The following is a 22,948-nucleotide window of genomic DNA, read 5'->3' on the forward strand; positions in this document are numbered from 1 at the left end:
AACTGAATGTTATATTTAATTTTGATGAATTTATGTTTAAGTAGCCACCTGTGGCTAGTGGCTACCCTATTGGACAGTGCAGGCTTGTTCTCTCATCTGACTGAGGATGAGGTCATGTGTGTGTTGAGCCCCCAGCTGGCGATGACAGGTGCTCCAGGCCTGCTCCCCCTGCTTCACGGCTGCGGCAGCAGACCACAAGAAGGAACCTGACTTCCACATCAACAGCACAGCCTGCTATGTGGGGAGGGGATCTGAGCACACATAAGGGTGGGCTTGGAGGGAGAATGCCCACAAGAACTCTGAAAAAGTGAATGCAATAAAAGATGGCCCTGTTGGGGGCCAGGGCAGGCCACCCCAAAATGTGCCTCAATGGCATATGGATTACCTTAAATACGTTACCTAAGAAACGGCCAATGCAAGAGGAATACTCTGACCCTCCTTTCTGTCTGACCCTTAAAGTAGGAAATAAATCTCTCACATAAACAGACACACTTATGGTCAGAGAGAGAATTCGGGCTGAAACGCCGTGTAAACAAATCTTGTTACTTCTTTTATTTACTACTCCAAGCCCAAACTGTTTAGATCCTTCATTAATTGAGCACCCCAAAACCTAAATTTCTTTGTCCTACCTATTCCTCACAAATGTATTGTTTCCTTGTCTAAAAAGTATAAAAACTGCCTGCTTTGGCCACTTCTTTGGTCCCAATTCCATGAGACCTCCATGCACATGAATTAAAATTTATTTCTTTTTCTCCTGTTCATCTGTCTTGTCAATTTTACTATTAGTCCAACCACCAGAACTCAAGAGGAATAGAGGAAATTTCCCCCTCCCCAACAGCAGCTGAGGACATTTCCCAGAAGTGGATTTGAATGATCACCTCTTTAATGCTTTCTGACTCTTCAGAAGAGTCCTGTGGGTCCTTAGAAGCGCTCTGGGGAGTCTTGAGCATGAGACCTAACTAAGGTCCCTCCTCCCTAACTAAGCCACTCTGCGCTTGGCTGCTGTTGAAGTTAAGTTTCTTCTGTTAGAGTTTGAAATTCACTTGAAAATCTCCAAGAAACAAACTTTGAAAATTTCGTCCATCAATGTGAAATGCAGCCTAGTCCAAGCCCAGGAGATGCCACAAAAGGCCACAAAACTGTCACGTCCCAGGCTGAGGTTTGAAAACCCAAACCCCTCAGGGTTCTCTGGAGCTCAGATCTTTAAATTGAGATTTTCACTCATCCAGGTTTAGTAACAAACACTGAGGCCTGATAATTTTTTTTTTAATTCAAATACAACTGACTACCATAAGTGTTCTACCGTGTGGCATAAATTAAAGACCAAACAGAGACATCAGAGACTTGGCTTGAGAAACCAAAGATTACTCTAAGTGCATAAGTAAGGATAAACAATGCTCAACAGTGGTTGTAGGAGAAGAAAACTAGGAAAGAAAGAACAAAGATTTTCCAAGAGAGTCTTCAAAGCCAACCCCAGTGACTTCACGGAAACTGTTTTTTGGAGTTTTCTGTCAAAGTCTAGTTCAAAATGATTGATGTTTTAGGTGCTTAAGAAGGAAACTTTGGAGTCTTCAGTTGGAGAAGGAGGTGGGGCTGGGGGTACTTCGGAGCCAGCTGCACTAGGAGGACGAGCTTGTCCCAAATCCATATCTGAGGGTATCTCCCCGGCTTCATCACTTTTCTTGGTAAATCTCTCTTCTCTGGGAAGAAAGGCACACTGAATGTCATTTAAAGGTGGGATTTTTAAAAAGAACCCCCAGATCCCAGCACCTAAAGAGTACACAGCATTTTGGAGGACATCTTGACTCACCTACCCACGTTTACAGAGCCATCACCTGGCAAAGATAAGATACACTCTATTTACACTTTGTGTGTCTGCTCTTCTCAGAGACAATTTAACCATCTCCACTGGTCCCATGGAACCAGTGTAGCTGGGGTCCACCCCTACCAGCCAGCTCTCTGTAGTTTCAGTCCAGGGCAGGCTCTCTCTGTCAATGTTTTATTTGCATACCAGCTATTCTCTGGCTAGTTCAGCCTAGGCTCACTTCAGCTCTCATTTCTGCCTAGTCACCCCCTGCCCCCCTGTCCCCACCTCCAGCCTGCCAGGTTCTCCTTCCCATCTGCTAGAATGCACCAGGCATCTCCATTCTACTCAGGTCTGGGCAAACCCTGCCTTCAAGGGAATAGGACTAGCCAGTTAAGTGATTAGAGATTCAGAATTAACTGTTCGCTGAATGAACACCTACTCTGGTCTAGGGACTTGGAAATTAACTAGAAACTAACTACATTCAGATTCTCAAGGACAGCTCACCCCTGTTAAGTTTTTCAGCTGAGGAAGCTGAGACAGAAGGCGATTTACCCGGGTCATATGGCCAGTAAAATACAGAACTGGAGGGCTTCCCTGGTGGCGCAGTGGTTGACAGTCTGCCTGCCAATGCCGGGGACATGGGTTCGAGCCCTGGTCTGGGAGGATCCTGCATGCTGCGGAGTGACTACGCCCGTGAGCCACAGCTACTGAGCCTGCGCGTCTGGAGCCTGTGCTCCGCAGCAGGAGAGACCGCGATAGTGAGAGGCCCGCGCACCGCGATGAAGAGTGGCCCCCGCTTGCCACAGCTGGAGAAAGCCCTCGCACAGAAACGAAGACCAACACAGCCATAAATAGATAAATAAATAAAATAAAATAAAAAGGGAGATGGGTCACAAAAAAAAAAAAATACGGAACTGGAATCCAAACTCAGATTTCCTGATCACAAGTTCACTGCTGCATCTCCCAGTGAGAGCTGATGCCTAATGTTGCTGCGGGGATGTGGGGGAATGGGTAGGGGCTAACCGGGAAGGAAGCCAGGGGAGGCCCCAGAACTGTGGGATCTCTTCCTTCCTGAGTGGATTTTAGAACATAGTGACCACAGCACCCTGGAGACAATGCCCACTCCACAGTCTAACCAATGGTGTCAAATTTGCCATGCAGCCCCATCTGTAAAGGTTTAAAACTCCATACCTATGTTAACTAAGAAATTGTACATAATTTTTTAAATCAATTCACTAATATCTTACATCCCAACAAACTCTAAAGTCAAGAAGCACTGTGAACCAACTGGACAGAGGTCCCTATTTCAAATCAGTAATTTTTATTTTGAGCCAACTTGTCAGGTTTCATAAAATCATTATTTTTAAGCTCATACTATACCCACAGAACTCAGACCAAAAGTGTCAGCTCTGCCAATTGTTGTTTACTCATATCTGCATTATTAGAATGACTTCAACCCAGGTTTCTTGGCAGAAATTTGTTAGGCCACTTTTCTCCGTTGAGGGTTGCATTCATTAAGACTAGACACAATAGGGCTTCCCTGGTGGCGCAGTGGTTGAGAGTCCGCCTGCCGATGCAGGGGATATGGGTTCATGCCCCGGTCTGGGAAGATCCCACATGCCGCGGAGCGGCTGGGCCCGTGAGCCATGGCCGCTGAGCCTGCGTGTCCGGAGCCTGTGCTCCGCAACGGGAGAGGCTGCAACAGTGAGAGGCCCGTGTACCGCAAAAAAAAAAAAAAAAAAAAAAAAAAAAAAAAGACTAGACACAATAACTTATAAGTCCACTTAACTCACACAGACAAACTGTAACATGTTGGCATTTGCTGCGAGTGAGTGAAGCAGTCCAGTGAAGGTGGCCTCCCTCCAGCTTTGCAGCTCCCGTCCTCCCATCTGGAAAGTCTCAATCTACACACAACCTCCTGACACACAGGGAAGGTGCAGCATCCAACCGAACATCAATTTCAATAGAGCTCAGTTTTCATATAAATTGGAGTCCTAATGTTTTCTTTATATACCTTTATATATGAGATGTCTTGGGCACCTGACTGGATCTGGGGATCTCAGACCAGAGAGAGTGCAGAGCATCCCACAGTGGCCATCGTAGGCTTGCCAGATTTAGCAAAGGAAAATACAGGGTGCCCAGTTAAATTGGAATTTCAGATAAACAACTTTTTTTTTACTGTAAGTATATCACAAATATCACACAGACTTACTTAGGCCAAAAAAACCCCTTTTTGTTGTTCACCTAAAGTTCAAATTTAACTAGGCATCCTGTATTTTATCCACTGAGCCTACAATCAGGGGAAGGTGTCAGGCAGTGGACTTGTTTGAGAACTCCAGCATGCAACTCAGGCAGCTAACTACTCCAAGGCAGGCAAACCCTCTCCTTTGTGCCAGATAAGCTGTCGAGGCCTCCCCTTTCTAAGGGCATGCTAGCACAGTCCTGGGCACCAGGTGCAGAGTCATGAAGGAGAAAAGCAGTCCTTGCAGGGAGCTTACAGCCTAGCTGGGAATGAGGACAAGCTTCGGGGAGTCCATGCTGTTCCCAAACTTTGCAAAGTCATGCATTTTTACACTGAGAGGGTACATCATAACTTCCAGCTGATTATCAATGTGATCCTCACTCCCCAGTCAAGAGCCACTGACCTGAAGTTCATCCCAGCGCCCTTATCATTGCCTATTGGAGGATCACGTGACAAGGGTCTGTTTCCCACAGTGGGTGACAAAGTGTTTTCTCATCTGTAAAATCTGCCTTGCTAGAGAATGGACTTGAGGATATGCGGAGCGGGAAGGGTAAGCTCTGACAAAGCGAGAGAGAGGGATGGACATATATACACTACCAAACGTAAAATAGATAGCTAGTGGGAAGCAGCCGCATAGCACAGGGAGATCAGCTCGGTGCTTTGTAACCACCTGGAGGGGTGGGGTGGGGAGGGTGGGAGGGAGGGAGACGCAAGAGGGAAGAGATATGGGAACATATGTATAACTGATTCACTTTGTTGTAAAGCAGAAACTAACACACCATTGTAAAGCAATTATACTCCAATAAAGATGTAAAAAAAAAAAATCTGCCTTGCTGCAGTGGATGAATACATTTACATAAACCAGCATCTGGAGGCATTTTACGGCACTTGGTGAGGATCAGCATTTATGTTCCATCCTAACCCCCACCAGAGACCCCGGAAATACCTCATGGTCATGGTGATTCGGCGCTTGGTCACCTCGGAGGCCAGGTCTCTGTAGGGGAGGTTAATGCGGTTGCCCATGGAGCGTTTCTCTGCCATGGCCTTGCACTCAGAGGATTTATATTCACAGCACCTGTGAATCTAAAAGCACCAGCAAACATGCTTCAGGGGCTGGGACTGCTCTGCCTGGGTCCAACATGGCACGGTTTGCAGAGGACTTTCACTGCCATGTTCTCAGTGGGTCCTCCCTACAGCCCACCCCCCTCCCCCCATTCCCCAGTCCCACCCCTGTCATGAGGCATTTTCTCATTCAAATACCTGCTGTGGGGGAAGAGCAAGGTCCTCCCCACCTTAGATAGAACAGGTATTATTAACCCAATCTCGTGCTATGGAAACCAAGGGCAGCGATTGTTTCCCCCAGGGAACAGCTGAGGAAACGGAGGCCCAGAGAGATGAACCGTTTCTCCCCAGGTTGCACAGCTGGGCCCTGTGGGTGCTGCTTCCCCTCTAACGAGTGCCACTTCCATGGAGCCCTTCTCTCACAGGGCTGTTTGGCATCACTGACACATGCAGAGCCGTCCTCTTCCTGGAGCACTTGCCTTCTAAAGAACAGGAAAGGGACATAGGATTGACAAGGCTACTTATTCAGATATGCACCTGGCAGAGATACTGGAGGCTTGATATTGAGAAGAAAAATAACAGCAGTGGGACTTCTTTAGTGTCGGATGTGGGATATCCTTTTACAGTATTCTGTTTGGTAACCACAGTAACTCTGCAAGATAAGTTATTATGATCCCCATTGAGCCAATGGGGAAACGGAGCAGCAGAGAAATTAGGTAGCTTCCCCAGGGGGAATAGACCTAGAATCTCAACCTATGTCTGCCTGGCTTCAAAGACTCCAGTACAGAGTCAAGTGACTCTCCAGTTCTGCCTCGGTGCCAAGCCATTTCCAAAGGAGTAAGGGATGAGTCTTCATTCCTGGATACCTGGTCACACTTACGGGGTGACATGGCCATTCTCAGAACGTGAGTTGCAATGGCCTGAGCTCGCCAGCCTGGTCTGCTGGCTGGAAAGGTTTGTTCTTAGGAGGAAGCCCAAATGACTCACCTTTTGATTCCAGATCAGCTCAGGATATGACCCTTTCCACACCTCAGCTCACGGTCTTTGAAGAAATGCCCTCATTCTGTGCAGTCTCTGTTCCCACATGTCAGTTACTCCACCGTCTCAGAGAAGGAAAAGTCTAAAACCACCACTACTGCCGCCAACTGCCTCCCAGACTTTTTAAATCCTCCTGTAGTCAATCTCTCTCAAGAGCTTGAGTTAATTGATTGATTTTTGCCCTTCAAAGGTAGCAGCTGGGACTTTCCTGGTGGTACAGTGGTTAAGACTCTGAGCTCCCAATGCAGGGGGCCTGGGTTCGATCCCTGGTCAGGGAACTAGATCACACATGCGTGCCGCAACTAAGAGTTCACATGCTGGAGCTAAGGAGACCGCGAGCTGCAACTAAGGAGTCCACCTGTTGCAACTAAGACCCAGTGCAACTAAATAAATAAATAAGTTAGCAGCTGACACAGATTTTCCCTGCAGAATTGACCTTGATGAGAAATCTCCAAAGATGTTGCAGCGGGGGAGATGGGTCTTGAGCGCAAAGCAGGGCAAGAGCCTTGGGCGACATGAGCAACGAGGAAGCACAGAAAGAGGCTGGAAAGCATGACCTGTTACTACTGACTACATTTAAAAAGCTAATTCATGTACAGCCGTCCTCCCAGCACCATCATAATAATTGATCCCACTCCTTCCTGATGACTCAGCACTTCTGCTGAGGCGGCAGGTGCTTTGACTTTGAAATAAAAGGTATTGACTGATTTCATGACTCTCACTTTTGAGCTGCATGATCTTGGGCAAGTAATTTAACTTCTATAAGCCTCGGTTTTCCTACCCGTAAAAGAGGAGTAATACTCATAGCAGCACTATTCACAATAGCCAAGATATGAAAACAAACTAAATGTCCATTGACAGATGAATGGGTAAAGAAGATGTGGTGTATACACACACACACACACACACACACACACACACACAATGGAATACTACTCAGCCATAGAAAAGAATGAAATAATGCCATTTGCAGCAACATGCATGGACTTAGAGATTATCATACTAAGTCAGAACGAAAAAGACAAATACCATATGATATCGCTTACATGTGGAATCTAAAATATGACACAAATGAACCTATCTATGAAACAGAAACAGACTCACAGACAGAGAACAAACTTGTGGTTGTCAGTGAAGGGGGAGTGGGGGAGGGATGGAGTGGGAGTTTGGGATTAGCAGATGCAAACCATTATATACAGAATGGATAAAAAACAGGGTCCTACTGTATAGCACAGGGAACTATATTCAATATCCTGTGATAAACTATAATGGAAAAGAATTTTTAAAGAATGTATATATATATATATATAATTGAATCACTTTGCTGTACAGCAGAAATTAACACAACATTGTAAATCAATTATACTTCAATTACAAAAAGAAGTAATAATCTCTACAAGGGCAGTTGTGAGGATTGAGAAAATATTTGCAAAAATCCCTAATTTAACCTTTTTGGGCTTTTAAAATGTTTAAATTCGTGTTTGTATACACATACACACACACACATATATATATACATATATATACATTTAGCCCAGGATGAATATGAATATGTGTGTATACTGCCCTTGATGTAATAACATGAATGTAAGCCTTTTCCTCACAAACTCAATTATATACTTTTTGAAAGTAGGAGCCCTATTTTTTTTTTAATTTTTTTATTTTTGGCTGTGTTGGGTCTTCATTGCTGCGTGCAGGCTTTCTCTAGTTGTGGTGAGCGGGGGCTACTCTTTGTTGCGGTGCACAAGCTTCTCACTGGGGTGGCTTGTCTTGTTGCAGAGCACGGGCTCTAGGCACACGGGCTCAGCAGTTGTGGCTCGCAGGCTCTAGAGCGCAGGCTCAGTAGCTGTGGTGCATGGGGTTAGTTGTTACGCGTCATGTGGATCTTCTCGGACCAGGGCTTGAACCCGTGTCCCCTGAATTGGCAGGCAGATTCTTAACTACTGCACCACCAGGGAAGCCCAGGAGCCCTATTTTTTCCCTCCCTCCTAACCCAGGCTTGGCACAGTGTTGAGTTCCTAGTGGGAACCCAACAATTACTTAAATTAAATCAGAAACTGCAATAGCATTCTGTTCCCATCTGTCTCCTTTAGCCATGTGATTACCAAAGTCTAACATAATCAAATTTCTCTATTGTGTTTGAATATGTCGGAAACAATTATTGGTTTGTTTTGTGTTTGTCTGGTGTTCTTTTGGCCCAATGACTTTGGAGAACGAAGTCTGAGCTCTTAAGTAGGAACCCTTGGGAAGTTTGCTGTCGTCAGATATACCTGAATGATTAACAGCGATACAAACCTGGACAAACCCCTACCTCCATGCTAGCCATCCTTTATGATATTCCATACAAATCTAAAACATGTTTCTGAACCCTGACATCCAAACATAAAGTTGACACTTCAGATGTGTAAGAAGAAGCCCTGGTAATAGAGTAGTTTGGTGGTAAGAGAGTCGGTATTTCTATCCATTAACTATAATGAAATCACATTAGAAATTAACTGCTACTTGTGAGATAACATGTGTTAAAGCTGGGGTTCATGAGGGGCAGGACCAGAATAAAGACGCAGACGTAGAGAATGGACTTGAGGACACGGGGAGGGGGCAGGGTGAGCTGGGACTACGTGAGAGAGTAGCACTGACATATATACACTACCAAATGTAAAATAGATAGCTACTGGGAAGCAGCCGCATAACACAGGGAGATTAGCTCAGTGCTTTGTGACCGCCTGGAGGGGTGGGATAGGGAGGGTGGGAGGGAGACGCAAGAGGGAGGGGATATGGGGATATATGTATGCATATAGCTGATTCACTTTGTTATACAGCAGAAACTAACACAACATTGTAAAGCAATTACACTCCAATAAAGATGTTAAAAAAAAAAAAGCTGGGCTTCAAAACATGGTCTACCTGACACCAAAGTTCACATATTTAATGACTGCGGTTTTCCACTCACAAAATAGAATAAAATGAAAACATGTATTCTCTAAAAAACAATAGAAAACTATACAACTACCAATATTACTAATTTTACAATAGGGGAACTGAAACTTCTCTCTTAGGCTCTCTCAGCTATGTGGAACAAAGACCAAGGGATAGGGATTGTTGGGAGGATATGCAGGCAAAAGAGGGACAGGAATCCTCCTGGAAGAACAGGATGGGTCACCCTGCTGTGCCTCCCAGGAAGACTTGAACTGGGAAAGCCAAAGTGGAGACACCTCTAGGGACTATATTATCTTGCCATCCCTACAGCTACAAAAATTTATGGCTCTAGCACTCTACCCTGAACGGGATTCAGTTAGTCTCAATCTCTGCAAGATGTATAAGCCGGGTATAATTTTTATAGGCATAGATGCCTAGCTGAGGTAACAGGATAATTAGCACTAACACAGGTGTGTGAGTCCCTCAAGTCTACTCAGCTCCCTTGACCCCCTCTCTAGTCTGCATTTGCTTGGCTGAGTGCCAACCTAAGTTACATTCACCTCTCTACCTCTTGACGCTACAACACACACCTTGATGACTACTCATTTGAAATTCATGAGGGCAAACTTCAACTGGGTACTTATATCAGGGCTAGAAACCTTCTCATCTCTTCCCAAACCTCCAACCCTTCTTCCTAATTCTCATTTTCAGCTGAGGAAAACAGAGACAATCAAGAGAACTTCCAAAAGTACCCACCCCCCACCCATCTACCCACCTTCCAGCTTTTGTGCCATATTGTTTGCCTCTTCTCCCGTTACTATCAATGCCTTTTCAGAGACCAATGCTTGCACTCGGACACCTGACCCCATCCTCTCTCATCCACATCAGGTCTTCACTCCAGTAAGCCTCTCCTCTTGAATATCAAATGTCCCCTCTCTACTGGATCTTTCCCATCAGTGTTCAAACATTATTTCTCCCATCTTAAAACTCTGTCTTGAATCCAGTTTTCCCCACCGCAAAACAAGTCAACAAAAATTTCTTGAAGAAGAGTTGTCTGTATTCATTGTCTCCAATTGCTTTCCTTCCATCCTCTATCAAATCCACGCCAGTGGTGAATTACCAAAACAACGCTCCTCTCACTCAGCCATCAGTAGCGTTTGAAACAGTAGATCACTCCCTCCCCCTTGAAACATTTCCTCATTGGCTTCCAGGACACCATACGTCTCCTGCCCCAACCTCACTGGTTACTCTTTCTTAGTTTCCTTTGCTTGTTTCCTTTCATCTTACTAAACTCTTAACATTAGAGCATCGAAGGCTCGGTCCTTGAATCTCTTCTCTACTCTCATTTCTCTGTTGATCTCATTTAGTTACATCATTAAATTCCATCTCTAGGATGATGACATCCTGTCTGTCTCTCCAGATCTCTCTCCTGAACCACACAGACTGATACATCAACTGTCCACTTGACATCTCCATTTTACTAATAAACACTTAACTCAAAACGCCTAAGAATCAACTCTTGATCAACTCCTTCAAACCTGCTCTACCTGCTGTCTTCCCCATTTCTGTTAATGGCAACCCCATCCATTCAGCTGCTTGAGCCTCAAATCTAGAAGTCATCTTTGTCTTCTCTCTCCTCTCTCTCAAACTCACATTCAGTCCGTCAACAGATGGATTTTGAGCTCAACTTTTCAAGTTATATCCAGAATCCAGCCACTTCTCACCACCCTCACTGTTACCTGCCCTTGTCCGCAACTCATCATTATCCTTGGCATGGATAATTGCAAAAGCCTCCTAACTGGCCTGCCTGTTTTCATCCTTGCCCCTCCTTCAACACACAGTCAGAGCAATCCTTTAAAAATATGTCATGTTCCTCCTCTGCTCCAAACCCTCCAATGGCTTTCCATTTTTACTCAGAGTAAAAGCCAAAAACCCTTGCAATGGCCTTCAGAGCTTATTACAATTTGCCTTCTTCCCTCACTCCCAATTTCTCTGACCTCGACAATTGTTACTCCCCCTTTTTCTCACTCTGGCTTCCTCGTGTTCCTGAACACCCGGGGACACTCCCTCTTCAAGCCAGGCTTTGCACTTGCTGTTGCCTCTGCCTGCAACACGCGGCCCCAAATATCTACATACCTTGTTTCCTCTGTTCCTTCAAGTCTTCGTTCAATTTTGCCTGCACAGTGATGCCTTCCTCGTGTACTCCATTTAAAATATAGAAAAAAACACAGGTTTTTGCCTGCTATACTCCCTGCTGTATCTCAACACCTGAAACAACATCCAGCGCATCGTAGCTGATGCTGTGGCACGTCATCCAGATCCTCTTTCTGGCTGAGGCACTCGTTTCCCCAGATGCTAGGAGTGTTGGCGGCTGATGGCTTTCAGGTGAGTCCCTCTCCAGGCATTGCTTTCAGCTGAAGACAGTTGCCTCAGCCCCTCCCCTAGAGACAAATGATAGCCCTCATCCAATGACTGACCAGTGTAGGGGTATGAATGCCCAGACCCATCCTACCTCAGGAGCTGCCTATAGAATCAACCGAGGCCTTTGTTGTAATTATCGATACATCGCAATTCAGCTTCTCTCTCCCATGGCTACTGATGCAGAGGGCACTCCCCCAATGAGCTTCCCGCACATAAATCTACATTTCAGTGTGTTTCCCAGGAAACTCAGTCTAGCACAGCAGGTGCCAGCAGTGGTCTAAGGAAGACGACTCTAAAAAGAGATTTTGGCTGTGGGTTACCAGGCAAAGAGAACCTTATCACTGATGGTATGTGGAGCATTAGCAGTCCCTGGCAAGCTGTAATGGCCAGTGGTTAAAATTTTCATTGATGTGCAAGAAGGAGGGAATATGGGGATATAGGTACACATATAGCTGATTCACTTTGTTATACAGCAGAAACTAACAACATTGTAAAGCAATTATATTCCAAAAAATTTTTTTCACTGATGGTGAATTGGGATGGGATTGTGTTGGAAGAGGATAAACTGGAAGGTTTAATATCTCAAGCTTTTCAGAGGCTCAGGGGAAGAACCAATTATAAGGACAATGCCTCTTTCTGACAAAGATGATGAAAGATTGGGGTCATTAATCAGCAGTTGAAGGTGAAGTGAGAAAGTCAGAGGCCTCTTAGGCAACAGCTTAGTTTCTGCAGCCAAAGGACAGAAGACATTGAGGATAAGGCTGAGGACGTAATTATAAAAGTAGCATTCCATGGGCTTCCCTGGTGGTGCAGTGGTTGAGAGTCCGCCTGCCGATGCCGGGGACGTGGGTTCGTGCCCTGGTCCAGGAAGATCCCACATGCCGTGGAGCGGCTGGGCCCGTGAGCCATGGCCGCTGAGCCTGCGCATCCAGAGCCTGTGCTCTGCAACGGGAGAGGCCACAACGGTGAGAGGCCTGTGTACTGCAAAAAAAAAAAAAAAAAAGTAGCATTCCAGAGGAGGCTGACTTCTCAGTTCCAGCAGGGCTGGGAAAAAACAGGATCCTGAGACTTGGGATGAAGAAAATCCTCAGAGGGCTTCCCTGATCGCACAGTGGTTGAGAGTCCGCCTGCCGATGCAGAGGACACAGGTTTGAGCCCTGGTCTGGGAAGATCCCACATGCTGCGGAGCAACTAAGCCCGTGCACACCACAACTACTGAGCCTGCACTCTACAGCCCGTGAGCCACAACTACTGAGCCCACATGCCGCAACTACTGAAGTCCGAGCACCTAGAGCCTGTGCTCTGTAACAAGAGAAGCCACTGCAATGAGAAGTCCGGGCACCGAAACAAAGAGTAGCCCGCTCTTGCCGCAACTAGAGAAAGCCTGCACGCAGCAACGAAGACCCAACGCAGCCAAAAACAAATAAATAAGTAAATTTATAAGAAAATCCTCAGGGTCTGCCGAGATGGTTTAGTCCTCCCTATTGGAGACTAGCACTCCTCTTGATTAAAGATGCTGCAGAGGCCTCTGTGTTGTAGGGTAACACACACACCCTTCAGGATCTCCATTCTGGCTGCCAGACCAATACCTAGAGTCAAGTCACCACATAGCCTGCCAGGAAACTGCTAAGGGACCAAAGGGACTATAGGAAGAAACAGCTACAGCACTCGGCTAACCTGTACCAGCTGGGCCTGGTATTAATCTACATCTGAGACCGGATCCTGTGACTGCCGGATCAAGGGGGGTTTAGGAGAGCCCTGTCCTGCGATACATGTTTTAACTCCCCAGCAAGGACCCTGGGAGACAGTGCTCACCGGCTGCTATGATGGCTCTTGGAAGCTGGCAGTCAGAGATGGCCCATGTCAAATGAAGTACAAATTCCAGGATGGATGGTGGAAGGTAACACAAGGCTCAGAGAAATGGGCATTCTAGACTGGATATACTGTGTAGGGCAGAAAACTCAGTTGAGTAGGCTCTGGGGATGCACATGGCGGACATTCCCTTTACCAAAGGAACAAAGAATGTATTGCACAAAAGGGCTCCAGTGTCATTAGGAAGCCCAGGGGTGGCTGTCCTCTGTAGGCAAGGGCTGACAGTGGGAGATGCTATGACTGGAATTGGCCTCACGTATAGCAGCAAGCATAATAGATACTAAAGTAAGAGAGGTCAGGGTGGTTAAAGATCAGGAACAGGTGGATAATGTTATCATAACCAGCAGCAAAACCAGAGTGGCAGCTGGGTGGTTTGGCCCCCACACAACTATAGAAGTGGTTCATAGAACACAGCCTTCCCAGGAATGGTGAAGAGTCAGCAAGTATTGCTCAGTTTCTACAATCAGATCAGTGCTGGATGATGAGGCCGAGGGCAGCCACCTTAATAACCCACACTCACTAAAAGAGAAATCAGGAATTTCCCCGTTGGTCCAGTGGTTCAGACTCCATCTTCCCAATGCAGGGCGCACGGGTTCGATCCCTGATCATGCATGCTGCACAGAGTGGCCAAAAAAAGAAATTAATTAATTATTTACAAATCAATAAATAAAAGAGAAATCAAGTTCTAGGAGGAGGTCCTTGCAATACCCTGGTGAGAGTGTATGATAATGATTCCTCATGGGGATCTAGGGCCATTTACCCAAGTAACTATACACTGGGAGTTACCTACACATTTCGAAGATTTTTGGATACAGGATTCAAGTTGACGTTGATATTTAAAGTGCCAACAGAGTAACTTCTGTTAGAGTTGGGAACACATGGAGTCCAGGGATAGAGTCCTGGCCCAGGTTTGAATCACAGTGAGTCCACTGGGTCCAGGACCTACCCAGTGGTCCTTTCCACATGCTTTCCATATGCTTTTTATGATTGGAACAGACGTACTTGGAAGTCGGCAGTCCTCTCCCATTGTGCCTGGGCCTGAGGTAGGAGCTGTTGTTGTGGGAAATACTAAGTTGCTAAATGAAAGTCTCTGAAACTGTCTCCTCCCAGTCAATATAGTAAATCAAATATCTTGTGCTGGGTGGTTATCGCCCTGATGGGTACCACCCTTAGAAATCTAAAGGGTGCAGAGATACTGCCTCCCATAATATCCCCATTTAATTCGCTCCTCTGGCCTCTACAATAAACCAGACTGAAGATTACTGCAAACTCAATCCAGCTGTAGCCCTAATTGTCACTGCTGAGTCAAGTAATACATTTGTTAGAGCAGGTCGATGTGGGTCTACCCCATCAGTGAAGTTTTTAGGGATCCAGAGATCTGGGGTCACGCCGTTCCATCACCTCCAAATTAAAGGACAAAATATTGCACCTTACACCTCTCACAAAAGCACAATTGTTGGATTCTGAGGCAGCATATTCCATACTTGGGAGTACTGAGTGACATGAAAGTCTGCCAAACTTGAGCAGGTTCTAGAGCAGGAAAGGCCCCTGCAGGTACAGTGAGGCAAGTGTACTCACTTGCCACTTGGTTGATAACTGACTAGAAGACCCCATCAAAGGTATTGATGACGGGAAAAAGATGTGTGTGGCAAGATACAGTAGGAAAATTACAATGCAAGACCATCTGCAATGGAGTTTTATGTATACAAGGCTCCTGGGAGAAACAGATCACCTGACCTCAGGACGCGAAGTGACCAAATGGCCAGGACTGTTCATCTTGAGCAGCTCTGTTAGGCCCTCAGGGTCGTAAGTTGAGCAGGCCCAGCAGCAATCTATCATAAGCTATATATCTAGAACTGGGCATAAGTAGGGCCCATGCTACAAGCAGGTGGCCCAGACCCCCATATCTTTCATTAATATTGCACAGCACTTCTCCCTCAGATCATCCCTACGTTTGCATGAAGTGTCCCTTATGGTCAGCCTAGAAAGAAGGGGAAAACTCAAGTTTGGTCCCGTCAATGTAATATGTGGATGCAAGCCAAAACTGGATGGCTGCTGTGCCGTACCTCTTGTTAGTCGTGGCCCTAAATGATACGGACAAGGGAAAATTGTCCCAGTAGAGTTTTGGGCAATTCATCTGGCCATTTACTCTGTGTGGAAAGAGAAGGGCCCCAAGCCAAGAATATCTGCAAACTCATAGCAATGGGAGAAGACTTGGCTTGTTGGTCAGGAGCTTGGAAGGAAAAATGCCTGGAAGACCATCCAACCCTTTGGTGACTGGAACTGACCCATTCTGTATATGGGTTTGCCTTCGCTGCCTGCAGGACCTCAACTGGCACCATCAGAGAGCTTACAGAATGTGTGTTCTCCCCTCAAGGGTTCCTACCTCTCTTTGAACAAAGGAGCCCACCTTACCTCAAAGGAGATGTGGCAATGGACGCATAACCATAGAGTCCACTGTCCTATTGCATACTGTACCAACTAGAAGCTGCCACCCCGACAGTGCAATGGAATGGCCTTTTGAAGACACAATTGAGGCACCATCTTGGAGATAATACCTGCAAAGAATGCATGGGAGAAATATGCCAACATGAAAATAGCAAAGGAATGAATCAGCAGTTTGCAGATGTAAAGAGAAATATAAAGAGAAAATGTACCAGTGGAAACAGTTGAAATGTTCTGATAATTACCCACAATTTCCATATACTAGGTCCACTGCCCACTCTTATCACAGACACCATTGAATTTATTTATTTATTCAGAAAATTCCTCAATATTTATTTTAATTTTTTAAAATTAATTAATTAATTATGTCTGTGTTGGGTCTTTGTTGCTGTGCACGGGCTTCCTCTAGTTGTGGCAAGTGCAGGCTACTCTTCATTGCGATGCACGGGCTTCTCATTGTGGTGGCTTCTCCTGTTGCACAGCACGGGCTCTAGGCACACGGGCTTCAATAGTTGTGGTGCACGGGCTCAGTAGTTGTGGCTCGCGGGCTCCAGAGCGCAGTCTCAGTAGTTGTGGCACAAGGGCTTAGTTTCTGCGTGGCATGTGGCATCTTCCCAGACCAGGGCTCAAACCCGTGTCCCCTGCATTGGCAGGTGGATTCTTAACCACTGCGCCACCAGGGAAGTCCCTCCTCAATATTTATTAAAGGAAGCATGGTATGAAATAATTCTTGAGTAAAGGGGGAAATACAACCTGAAATTCCTGTTTTTTTTTTTTTTTAATTGGGGTATAGTTGTTTTACAATGTTGTGTTAGTTTCTTCTGTAGAGCAAAGTGGAGTTCCCTGTGCTATATGGCAGGTTCTCATTAGTTATCTATTCTATACATATTAGTGTATATATATTAGTCCCAATCTCACAATTCATCCCACTCCCCCTTTCTCCCCTTGGTGTCCATACGTTTGTTCTCTACATCCGTGTCTCTATTTCTGCCTTGCAAACCAGTTCATCTGTACCATTTTTCTAGATTCCACAAATGGGCATTAATATAGAATATTTTTCTCTTTCTGACTTACTTCACTCTGCATGACAGTCTCTATGTCCATCCACGTCTCTACAAATGACCCAATTTTGTTCCTCTTTATGGCTAATATTCCAGTGTATATATGTACCACATCTTCTTTATCCATTCGTCTGTCAAAGGACATTTAGGTTGCTTCCATGACCTGGCTATTGTAAATTGTACTGCAATGAACATTGGGGTGCCTGTGTATTTTTGAATTATGGTTTTCTCTGGGTATATGCCCAGTAGTGGGATTGCTGGGTCATATGGTAATTCTATATTTTGTTTTTTTAAAGGAACTTCCATACTGTTCTCCATAGTGGCTGTATCAATTTGCATTCCCAGCAACAGTGCAAGAGTGTCCCATTTTCTCCACACCCTCTCCAGCATTTACTGCGTGTAGATTTTTTAATGATGGCCATTCTGACCAGTGTGAGGTGATACCTCACTGTAGTTTTGATTTACATTTCTGTAATAATTAGTGCTGTTGAGCATCTTTTCATGTGCCTCTTATCCATCTGTATGTCTTCTTTGGAGAAATGTCTATTTAGATCTTCTGCCCATTTTTTGATTGGGTTGTTTGTTTTTTTGATATTGAGCTGCATGAGCTCTTTGTATATTTTGGAGATTAATCCTTTGTCCATTGATTAATTTGCAAATATTTTCTCCTATTCTGAGGGTTGTCTTTTCGTCTTGTTTATGGTTTCCTTTGCTGTGCAAAAGCTTTTAAGTTTCATTAGGCCCCATTTGTTTATTTTTGGTTTTATTTCCATTACTCTAGTAGGTGGGTCAAAAAAGATCTTGCTGTGATTTATGTCCAAGAGTGTTCTTCCTATGTTTTCCTATAAGAGGCAATTTTTTCCTCTGCATTTTTTTTTTCCTCTGCAATTTTTGGGAATAGTTTCAGAAGGATAGGTGTTAACTCTTCTCTAAATGTTTGGTGGAATTCACCTATGAAGCCATCTGGTCCTGGACTTTTGCTTGTTGCAAGCTTTTAAATTACTGATTCAACTTCAGTACTTGTAATTGGTCTGAACATATTTTCTGTCTCTTCATGGTTCAGTCTTGGGAGACTGTACCTTTCTACAAATTTGTCCATTTCTTCTAGGTTGTCCATTTTATTGGCATATATTTGCTTGTAGTAGTCTCGTAAGATCCTTTGTATTTCTGTGGTGTTGGTTGTGATGTCTCCTTTTGGATTTGTTTTTATAGGTGTTTTCTTCCTCCTTTCTTCTTTTGTTCTCTTCTCTTGTGATTTGATGACTATCTTTAGCGTTATGTTTGGATTCCTTTTTCTTTTTTTGTGTGTATATCTATTATAGATTTTTGTTTTGCTTTTACCATGAGGTTCTTATATAGCAGTCTATATATATATGCACTTGTTTTAAGTTGCTGATCTCTTAATTTCAACTCCGTTTTAGATACCCTGCATTTATACTCCCATCTCCTCATGATTACTGTTTTTGGTATATTTTCCATCTAATTGTTCTGTGTATCCCTTAATTGCTTACTGTGGATACAAGTGATTTTTACTACTTTTGTCTTTTAACCTCCCTGCTAGCTTTGTGTGTGGATGATTTCCTTCCTACCTTTACTGTGTTTGCCTTTACTAGTGAGCTTTTCCTTTTTGTAATTTTCTTGTGTCCAATTGTGGCCTTTTTTTTTTCCCACCTAGACAAATTCCTTTAGCATTTGTTGTAAAGCTGGTTTGGTGGTGCTGAATTCTCTTAGCTTTTGCTTGTCTGTAGAGCTTTTGACTTCTCCATCAAATGTGAACGACAGCCTTTCTGGGTAGAGTATTCTGGTCATAGGTTTTTCTCTTTTATCACTTTAAGTATATCATGCCACTCCCTTCTGGCCTGTAGAGTTTCTGCTGAAAAATCAGATGATAACCTTATGAGAATTCCCATGTATGTTATTTCTTTTCCCTTGTTGCTTTTAATATTCTCTCTTTAATTTTTGTCATTTTGATTACAATGTGTCTTGGTGTGTTCTAATGTGGGTTAATCCAGTATGGGACTCTCTGCACTCTCTGGACTTGGGTGAGTGTTTCCTTTCCCATATTAGGGAAGTTTTCAACTCTTATCTCTTCGAGTATTTTCTCAGGCTCTTTCTCTCTCTCTTCTCCTTCTGGGACCCCTACAATGTGAATATTAGTGCATTTGGTGTTGTCCCAGCAGTCTCTTAAACTGTCCTTATTTCTTTTCATTCTTTTTTCTTTATTCTGTTCAGTGGCAGTGATTCCCACTACTCTGTCTTCCAGCTCTGATCAGTTCATATGCTTCATTTAGTCTACTATTGATTCATTACAGTGTATTTTTCATTTCAGTTATTGTATTCTCCAATTGTTTTTTTGTTCTTTATATTTTCTAATTCTTTGTTAAAAACTTTTATTTCTCGCTCTGTGCATCCATTCTTCTCCTGAGTTATTTGATCATCTTAACGATCATTACTCTTAACTCTTTCTCAGGTGGATTACCTACCTCCACATCACTTAGTTCTTCTTCTAGGGTTTATCTTGTTCCTTCATCTGAAACATATTCTGCTGTCACTTCATTTTGTCTAAATTGCTATTCGTATTTTTATGTATGTGGTAGGTTAGTTACATTTCTCGACCTTGGAGAAGTGGCCCTCTGTAGGGGACATCCTATGTGTCCCAGCAGTGCACTCCCTTATTATCACCCAAGGGCCAAGGGCCAGCTGGTCCCAGGGTAGGGTCTGGCCTGCGTTTGCCGACTCTGTCTGCAGGCCGCAGAACTGTAGTTTTCTTGCTTCTCTTTGTCCCCCGGTGGGTGGGGCTGGTCTAGAGGCTTGTGCAGGCTTCCTGGTGGGAGGGGCCTCTATCTGCCCCTTGGTGGATGGTGTTGGGTCTTGGTCTTCTAGAGATGGTGGGCAGAGCCATGTCTAAGGACGTGTGTAGAGGTGGCTGTGCTCACGAAGACTTTAGGCAGCCTGTCTGCTGACGGGTGGGGCCGTGTTCCTGCCCTGATGGTTGTTTGGCCTGAGGCATCCCAACACTGAAGCCTACAGGTTGTTGGGTGGGGCCAGGTCTTGGTTCCAAAACGACAGCCTCCAGGAGAGCTCACACGGATGAATCCTCCCTGATATGTCTGCCACCAGTGTCTATGTCCCCAGGGTGAGCCACAGCTGCCCCCCACCTCCCCAAGAGACCCTCCAAGACCAGCAGGCAGGTCCAACCCAGGCTCCTATTGAATTATTGCTTTTGCCCTTGGTCCCAGTGCACGTGAGAATTTATGTGCACCCTTTAAGAGTGAAGTCTGTATTTCCCACAATCCTATGGAGCTCCTGCAATCAAGCCCTGCTGGCCTTCAAATCCAGATACTCTGGAGGCTCCTTTTCCCAGTGGCAGACTCCTGGGCTGGGGAGCCTGATGTGGGGCTCAGAGCTCTCCCTCCTATGAGAGAACCTCTGTAATGTAATTCTCCAGTTTGTGGGTCACCCACCTCGGGGGTATGGATTTGATTGTATTGTCAGTCTGCCCCTCCTACTGGTCTCCTTGTGGTTCCTTCTTTATGTCTTTAGTTGTAGAAGATCTTTTCTGGAAGGTTTTAGTCTTTTTCAGTGATGGTCGTCCTGCAGACTGTTGTGATTTTGGTCTGCTCGTGAGAGGAGGTGAACTTAGGGTCCTTCTACTCTGCCATCTTGGCAGCTCTTCTATAACTTATCTAGTTCTGGAGGCTGAGGTCAGGGTACCAGCGTGGTCAGGTAAGTGTCCTCTTCTGAGATGCAGACTTATTTTATGCTCACATAGTGGAAGGGCTAGAAATTCCAGTTTTCTGAAGAGCATAGATACTAGTTTAGATTAAGCTATGTGGATTTAGCAAGGCATGAATCACTTTATTGCAACCTGCCAAACACCAGGCATAGTGTGTGTGGATATATGTGTGTGTATGTATATATATTTTATTTCATTTAATCAAAACCTGTGAGGAAGACTGAATCATTTCTGTTTTAGAGCTGGAGAAACAGACATAAGAGTTGTGATTTTCTTAGTAACTTCAAGTCCAGTGCTTTCACAGCAGTTCAGCTCAGTAGTTAAGAGCTTGTGCTTTGAGAATCAGAGACTTCCTGGACCAAATCCTGGCTCCTACACTTACTGAATATCCTTGGGCAAGTTATCTATGCCTCATTCTCCTCAAGTATAAATGAGAATAAAAATACCTTTTAAGGGTATTGGGAGGCATCAGTTGATACATGGTTATTAGGACAGTCCCTGGCACATTGGCATTTTCTGTTTCCTACTTTTATGCAGACATAGCAGGAGGACTAAGGAAGAAGCTAGTTTTGGACACGTGTGGCCGGAGAGTGTTACTCTTTGTGTTACCACTTTTCCCTGTGTTCTCTGGTCAGAATGTACTTGGGAGAAGCCTTTGTACTATGGATGTGGATGGGAACTTTAGAAGGAGTATGAGCATGGTCTGGCACTGGTGGCTAGGTCCTGTCCCTTCAGTAACCTAAACCACCAGGGAAGTACCACTACTGTTTGGTCACACTGTCTCTTAAACTGTGAGCTTCTTGGAGGGTGGAATCATGCCTTTGGCTTTAAACACTTAGGACCTAGCAAGGATGATGCTTCCCATGTGTTAGGTGCTGCACAAATGTTTCTGGAATAAACAGGAGTGCCCGTGTGCCTGTCCCTATGGTTAGGAATAGGATTGCTTTATGTGGGAGGCCTACTTGGCCAGGAGGGTTAAAACAAAACTCAAGCACCTGAACTATGCCCTGATTCTGGGCTGCCGAGGAAAAAAGGGTGGTAATATCTATGAGAATTGTTTTTCCCCCATGAGGCTTTAAGCTGGATATAAAATTCTGGTAACTGAGCTGTTTAAGAGGGAACTTTATAACATCCATTTCTATTCCCAGGTTATAGAAATTCAAGACCCAATCAATCCCCCCAATGGGTATCACTACCAGCTTCTGTGGGAAGTGTGGCTTTACTCTTGTTACAATCGTCTTTTTGGCTTCTCATATTGAAGAGTTTGAGAGGGCAGCTCCTCTCTGGAATCAATTAACCTTATTCATGTTAATGCTTGTGTTTTGTAGCAGATGAATCCCTTGGCCAAAATTTTAAAGTAAAACTGCTTCAGTTGAACAGTATGTGTACTTCCAATTTGAAAACCACAACCCTAAGTCAGTAAACCACGTATCATTCCACACCTAACAGTGTGAAATTAACTGAAATTGAACACTTCCAAATCTAACTCCAGCGGGCCAAGATACATCTGTCCATCCTTTTTCTGTCCCTCTACATCATCCTTGAACCTGAACCTAAGACTTATTCATCTGGAACCTCAGGCCTGATTAATGAAATTTCCGCACTCTAATTCTCCACTGAATATTAACTCATTTAGGGGCTCCCTTTTCATCTCAGATGAACAAATTGTTGACTTCGCTTTTTTTGCTCAGAAACCAGTAAGACCAAAATTTACATATAATTCTACTACTTACTACCTAGTGTATCAAGAAATGGTGAGAAACAAGACCAGATTAGTATTACCTAAATACTTTTAGAAGGTTTTAATCATACTTAGAAGTTAAGCAGTATGGATATATGGCAGGGGAAGGGAGAGATTGACTGGAAGAAGACAGCTTGAGGGACCCAGGAAATAGAGGTCAGGTATCAGTGATGGCAACCTGAAAGACCTCAAGCCAGAGATAAGATTTATATGACCAAACTGTGGAGAAGAACTTATACAAATATCTTTCTTTCATTGGCTATACTTTCATTGTCATTTTTTCCACTGTAGATCCTAGCTAATAAAGGGCCTAAGGTATTAATGGTTTCAAAGTAACACAACCAACTGAACAGCACATACTTGGTGGCTTGTAAGTGAAGACGGTGCACACTATACAGCTGGTTGGTCACTCTGTAAGTCCTAAAAGTCCTAAAATTTAGGAGGACTGAACTTAAGGATGAGAATATGAAAGAGTGGTAATGGAAGTGAGTGAGAAGGCACATATGTGAAGTAGTGACTACAGCATTTTGGTAGAGGCTTGTGTTCCCAGCCTTCTCCATCATACCAAATTAGAGCACATTTAGAGAAAAACCTGAGACTGGAAAGC

The 22,948-nt window shown here is 44.5% G+C and overlaps 1 protein-coding gene across 1 annotated transcript; it reads right to left on the minus strand.

Annotated features, from left to right (window-relative positions):
- Window positions 1–1,301: 1,301 nt before the first annotated feature.
- MYOCOS (myocilin opposite strand) lies at window positions 1,302–22,329 on the minus strand. The gene is made up of 4 exons (XM_033428221.2): window positions 15,774–22,329; window positions 13,879–13,972; window positions 4,996–5,132; window positions 1,302–1,700 (listed from the first exon to the last, which is right to left on the minus strand). The coding sequence occupies exons 3-4, from the start codon at window positions 5,088–5,090 to the stop codon at window positions 1,541–1,543; spliced, it is 255 nt and encodes an 84-aa protein (XP_033284112.1). The 5' UTR covers window positions 5,091–5,132; window positions 13,879–13,972; window positions 15,774–22,329; the 3' UTR covers window positions 1,302–1,540.
- Window positions 22,330–22,948: the final 619 nt, after the last annotated feature.

The sequence above is a fragment of the Orcinus orca genome, chromosome 1, assembly GCF_937001465.1.
Source record: "Orcinus orca chromosome 1, mOrcOrc1.1, whole genome shotgun sequence".
NCBI classification, from domain to species: Eukaryota; Metazoa; Chordata; class Mammalia; order Artiodactyla; family Delphinidae; genus Orcinus; species Orcinus orca.